Source organism: Cyprinodon variegatus, unplaced genomic scaffold, assembly GCF_000732505.1.
Source record: "Cyprinodon variegatus isolate N-32 unplaced genomic scaffold, C_variegatus-1.0 Scaffold16, whole genome shotgun sequence".
NCBI lineage: Eukaryota > Metazoa > Chordata > Actinopteri > Cyprinodontiformes > Cyprinodontidae > Cyprinodon > Cyprinodon variegatus.
Window position 1 is genome coordinate 1,180,271 of NW_015150469.1, and position 6,221 is coordinate 1,186,491.

The following is a 6,221-nucleotide window of genomic DNA, read 5'->3' on the forward strand; positions in this document are numbered from 1 at the left end:
CCTTTTAACAGGCAGTAACCTCCAGGATAACGTTTTACACTATGTTAAGGCAAAAAAGTTCATATTTACGCAATACTGGCTCTTTAAATATCTTATTGAAAGCTTTATCAGCCAAGAAATCAATAAATGTATAAACATTACGACCATGAAGAAAGTATTTTTGTAAAAATATGACCTAACGAGTATGGAGGACCTAGAGAGGCACTGAAAAAATACAGCCATTTTAGAGTTAGCATTTAAATAATGCAATTTGGAATCCAATTTGAAAAACATTTTTGACTTGTGGAAATGGAGTTTTAAAAAAACAAAATTCATAAACCTGAATATAAATACATTTCCTAATCATTTAAAAAGATAACTCCTTATTCTATTTTCAAATCGTTTTTTTTTTTATTGCATTTTCTTTTTTATTTACCTGCTCTTTTTACCTTGAGCAAATGCTTTTCGAAATGGATTTCAAATAGCACAATTTAAATGTAAAATTTGAAATGGCTGTTTTCAGTGACTCACTGGGTCCTTCATAGTTGATGCAAAATTAATAATCAAACAGAGATTGCTAATATTCTACTATCCTTTTGCCTTGCAGCTCACCTGATCTCTACTCCAGGAGGAGCTGGCACACTGTGAGGAGACCCCCATACAGAAACAGCGTAAACAGCCATCAGGGTTGGTTTCTGATAGGTGGAAGAACCCAGCCTTACACTCATCACACTGATCGCCTGCCACGTTGTTCTGCAATGCACACACAAAAAAACAGCATGAGGGAGTCAAACATATGGAATCCATCTGCATGGCATGCCTGCCGTTCCCTTTAAGATAAACTGCGATACCTTGCAGCTGCATGGCCTGCTGCTGGAGCTGATGGTTCCTCTGTTATCACAACTCGAGCTTTCTGCAGGGAGAGGTCATTGGAAACAAGATGATGTGGTGTGCAGATTGTAGTGCACCTGGGAGAGCTCTAGCTATGCTGCATACCTGAGTAATGACGAAATACTACAGAAACACAATCCTGGCAATCATTACACAGTTAGGAGAGAAGCAACCCCCCGTCCAGCTCCTGTTCATTCACTCATGTCTGTCACCTGGAAATCCAAATTAAGACTCACCTTTTCGAACGCATTTTCCATTAGGTTGGAGGGGGTTACCCTGGTAACCAGGAGCACACCTAAAATTAAAAAAGAGCATCATTAAAGATCTGCGATTAAAACTTAAAGCTGCTTATATAAACATAACATTTATAGTTAGAAGCTCATTTCCTGAACTAGTCAGCTGGACTATAGAATAAATGACATAAGTTTCCGTACTTTTCGCAGCGTCTTCCTGTGTATCCGGGCCTGCAGGCGTCACATGTGGGCTGCTGGTCGGTGTGCAGGAAGCAGGTGTCAGAAAAACTGTACGGAGCATTGAAAGCGCCATAGAGGAAGAATTAACAGCAGTGAAACAATGTGATTGAGTTTAACTTCCTGTGATTTAAAAACTAAAGTGCAAATATCTGGTTTAAATCAGTGAAGTGTATGATGCCTTGTTTTTTGGAACGTGTTCACTATTGTTGGGTATCTAGGCTTACCGTCGGGATGTCTCGGTGTACGGGCAGGGGCAGGGCTTGCAGTCGTCAGGTCCACCTCTGGTTGGATCGCCAAAGTAGCCAGGGCGGCACCTGTCACACTGGGGGCCCTCTGTGTTGTGTTGGCAGCTCTGTGGTAGAGGGAATCACACACTTTAAATTCCATAATAGTATGTTAAATTTAGCAATCGCAAAATGCAGTTTTTCCAAAAGTAATGCTCGTCTTTCTGTGCCCTTATAGCTGTTGCAGCTGTTGCTTTCCACAAGATATGTGAGTCTGTTTTGAAAGGCTTCCTTGTATTTGCAGGAGTGCATTTTGAGATCAAGCATTGATGTTGTATAAAAAAGTATTGGCTGACTAATAAATTGTATGTGCTCATGTTTAGATCACTCAAGTTCTATCGCTCATTCATATCTTAATGGACCTTTCGTTTTGTCAGTATATGAATGAGCCATCACTGAACTGTTTTAACAAAACGCTGGGGCATTAAGTGCTTCAAAGTTTCATGGTGCCTAAGGAGCTCCTCTCAATGAAACTACATTGCTAAGAGCAACTGCTACAAGTTCTTCTCCATTTCAAAATGGGACTCTTAAGCCAGTCACACCTTGAGCGTGTGACAGGCATATGCCTGATGTCCCAGAATCTTCTAAAACGCTGGCATCCGCTCAACTTTCTATGTATTTTTTCAATTCGGGCATATACATAGAGTATTCATATCAAGTCCAGAGCGTATGTCCAACAACAGCCAAACTTATGCATAATGCACAGCAGCATAATGCTCATGAAATGTCACAAGCCATTGCCCAGAGGCGCTCGGCCTGCATAAAAAGATTTCTTTGATCATGGTATTAACCTAACTACTGTTAGGCCGGTGCATCTACAAAGCAAAGCCTCACTTCATGACCAGCCTAAAATAGACTTGGGGTCTATCCAGTTGGAGATACCCAAGCCTTCTTGTAGAAAATTGTAGAAAAAGGTGTGTTCATCCCCACTTACTGTCAATAAGCACTAAGCACCAAGACGTCTTATGATACGGGCTGAAACTATTAGCAGCCCTTTATTGCGATAATGCCAAAATAAAATAATGTCAACGTATCTTTGACAAGTCATCATCATGTACTTCTTATTTAAAGACTGTCATTGAGTAATTTGTTATTTTTTTTCCCAGTAATGTGCTTGTTGCAGCGCAATTTGCAACAGGGACTTTAAGAGGACTCTTCATGTTTGCCGTTCTCCCAACAGAAGCTGACACGGTGGGCAGAGGTAGAGCAATAGAGGAATAGCAACAGCAAAGAGCTGAAGTGCAGTTGAAGGGAAGGTTTAGAGAGTGACCAAAACTTTCAAAAGCACAAGAACATTTCCCAGAGAACAAAGCCGTAAAGTTGATCAATTTTAGGCTGTGCAAAGTCGAACTGGAGCATCACAAGAGCTATATGGTTAGGCATTAGAACCTAAAATGCAAAAATCCTAGAGACAAAAAAAAAGCCTAACTTTCAGCATGGTTTAGTAAATCATGCATTATTTTACCTTTCTAAAAATAAAATGTATTATTTTAATGTTTTCTACTAATTAGAATTATTTGAGAATTCAGATTCATGAATTATCACTTAAAGAATGTAATGAATTATTAATAATTCATTAAATAATAACAAATAATTACTGTGTTTTTATTTATTTAAATATACCCTAAGATAAAATTAGACTTAAATTCTAAAATGTAATATATATTTTAATATATTTTAATATATTTTAAAGTAAAATCCCAACATTAGAGAGCTATGTCTTACCAGACAGTGCCCACTGACTGGATCACAGGCTGTAGCGTGTCCGTTACAGTTACAACCAGCACAAGTACCAAGGTAGGAACCCCCGGGGACCCGCTCGAAACCAGACAGGCACATTTCACAAGACAGGCCCGTGTATCCAGGAGGACACCTAGAATGGAGAAACAAAAGCACAATCATCCAAGGTTACAATCAGGCTTTTAGCTAGCAATGCATACGGCCGTACACAGCATGGCCTTTACTAAAAAGATGACAAATCGTATGCCCTGTTTTTCCCTTGGAAACTTCACTCAAATGTTCAAAATTTCTCAAGCAGCAGATGCTGGTGTTGTAGAAATTGTATCTAATCTTCAAAACCTACATGCTAAAAATTTTAGTTTTTATTATCCTGGTGCATGCAGTTTGTACCACATACCTGAAAAAACGCTAACATCTATTTCCAAATGCCACAAACGGTAAGGGAAAACCCACATGACGCAACCATGCCTGAGGCAGCTGATGCTGGGGATTCCCAGTGACAACGCATCACCAGTATGTGGGGGTCTGTGCTATCCTGGCAGCAGCCAGATTGATATGTGTAGAACCAAGTTGAGTTTTATGTTGTTGTAAAAACTGAAAACTCAGACCTCATGTCAATCCAGCTTGCAGCACAAGGTTAGGTCTGTGCCTCTGACAGTGAAATAATATTTTAAGGCAGGGTCATAGTCTTGTTCAACTGACTACACAGACAATGTTTTCAGGTGGACTGTCTTGCATAAGAATATATTAAAACTACTTTTTACCAGCTTATCACTGCAGGTATAGTAAAGCCGCTCTCTGCCATTGAGCACAGGAGCAGCAGATGCCTAAAGAAGTGATACATCAAGGTGTAGACCCTATCAAATATTCCTAGCTAAAGGCCTGGTTACAATCAAACCATTTATTGATTAACAAGAAAATTAAGTTGTGGGAGGCACAGCCAAATGAACATGGCATTTAAATCAACCATTAATAAATGCTAATAAAAATGAATTAGCCAAAATTATAAACAAAAAAGTGTGGTTTTAAGTTTGAGGATTTTTTTCCCTCCCTTGAACTCTGCAGAGATTGAGAGAACGTCGATTATCGGGTTTCATTCCTTCTTACCTGCATTCTTCAACATCCCTAGCATGACCAAGAGTGCTGAATTCCTCTGTTGTGGTATCCATGACGATGTGGCTGAGCGCCACGCTGACCATGTGGTTATCGTAGATGGTGCGGATGCTAATACTGTCCAGGCCAGCCAAAGTCATCATCAGGTCCTCGCGGCTGACAGGGAGGCCACTGGAGTGCTGCCAGTGCTCCTAGTAAACAATAGGCAGCAGATTCAAGCTAATCTCATGTTTTTATTGTTTTATAAATCAATCTAGTCATTTTCATCCAATCTTACTTCAGTGAATATGACCTCTTTCTGGTTAACCACATTGGGAGGGGTTCCGTTGCCTCGGCGATACACAAGCCTACGCCCGTTTCCAACCAGGATCACATCGGGTCTTGACACAGGTTCAGAGAGACCGCGGGCTAACGTATACCGGACCTTGTATTTCAGGGATCCTCCATATGAATCAACCTTACAGAAAATAAGATTAAATTAAAGTCATTTGTTTTTACTTTTTTTTAAGTGTATTGTTGTTCTTTTTTTGCACCAACCTTGTTGCCAAGGAATTGGCGAGGTAAGGTCCAAAAAGAATCAAGGTTGAGGAAACGGCGAGACAAGTCAACAAGCTGGAACTCTTCCATCTCTGGGTTAATAAGGAGCTGAGTGGAGGAGAGTGGGGGAGTATCTTGCCTGAATGGGTAGGTGACGTTTACTCCTGAAAGGAAAAGTCTCAATTTAATCGTATTTAATTGTAAAGTCTAGAAAATACGTAGTGATTCATTTAAGCTAATACTTTACCTACAGTGCACTGCTAAAGTATTTATAATATATTTAGTATTTATAAACACAATGCTATGGAGGTAGTTTTCAACAGCAGGTACATGGGAGGGTGGGAAGAAATATGGAGCTGCATACTTATTTGTCTAAAACAAACATGTTAACAACTCTCCATACTCAATTTGCACTATTGATGTCGAAAATGCATCATGCCTCCTCTCTGCTTTGGGTGTGGACCCATTTCTGTTAGATAATATGAAGCTCCAAATTAATTAAAATTATTAATAATAATTTTAAAACATATTGCTACTGTTGTCAGAACACATGCATGACTGTGTTAAAGGGAGTTATTAGTTTCCCTTTGTAAGTAATAAAGTATTTTTGAATTTGAATGGAATTGAATGACTTCACCCTAGCCAAAACATAACTAGTAACAAATATATTTTTGCTTATATTGCAGCTCTAAGGTGGAGATTTAAGTTTTAAAATATCTAATTTGCTTTATTGATTTTTGTTACAAACAAAAGAAAAAAAACAGATTTTGTTTTCAAATATTCCTTTCAAATGTATTATTTAATTAATTCATTAATAGCAAATATTTCACATTTTATAACTGAACTTCAAGTTGTGTTTGTGGTTCCAAAACAGCAAAGTGTAATTGATTAAGTCTTTACATCATACAAAGTAACGTATATTAACTAAGGTTGTGAATTAGTAAGGATCATAACAAGAATTGAGTGATATGATACGTATCACAATACATTTGTTACAATATAATTTATCCAAATATATCCCAATACAGTAAAAAAAAAAAAAAAAAAACAATAAAGTAGCTCTGGAAAAACCTAAGGGATCCTGTTGTTGCTCTGCGGTGGCTGAGCAGCTGAATAATAGGCGTTTGGGCAGAGTGCTGCCAACTAGTGGCTGGAGGTTTAAGAATTGTATATCTTTTATACATCTACAGTCTGTGTATTTTTT

At 38.5% G+C, this 6,221-nt stretch overlaps 1 protein-coding gene across 20 annotated transcripts in view; it reads right to left on the minus strand.

The window, feature by feature from the left end:
• hspg2 (heparan sulfate proteoglycan 2) overlaps positions 1-6,221 on the minus strand; it is a 170,952-nt gene that overhangs the window by 84,593 nt on the left and 80,138 nt on the right. For all 20 annotated transcript variants that reach the window (XM_015385818.1, XM_015385775.1, XM_015385869.1 and 17 more), the window contains 9 exons: positions 5,018-5,181; positions 4,758-4,937; positions 4,475-4,671; positions 3,353-3,500; positions 1,568-1,695; positions 1,305-1,391; positions 1,107-1,165; positions 831-892; positions 592-732 (listed from right to left, as the gene is read on the minus strand). In XM_015385818.1, the coding sequence (XP_015241304.1) occupies positions 592-732; positions 831-892; positions 1,107-1,165; positions 1,305-1,391; positions 1,568-1,695; positions 3,353-3,500; positions 4,475-4,671; positions 4,758-4,937; positions 5,018-5,181 (1,166 nt within the window). The remainder of the gene's footprint in view (positions 1-591; positions 733-830; positions 893-1,106; positions 1,166-1,304; positions 1,392-1,567; positions 1,696-3,352; positions 3,501-4,474; positions 4,672-4,757; positions 4,938-5,017; positions 5,182-6,221) is intronic.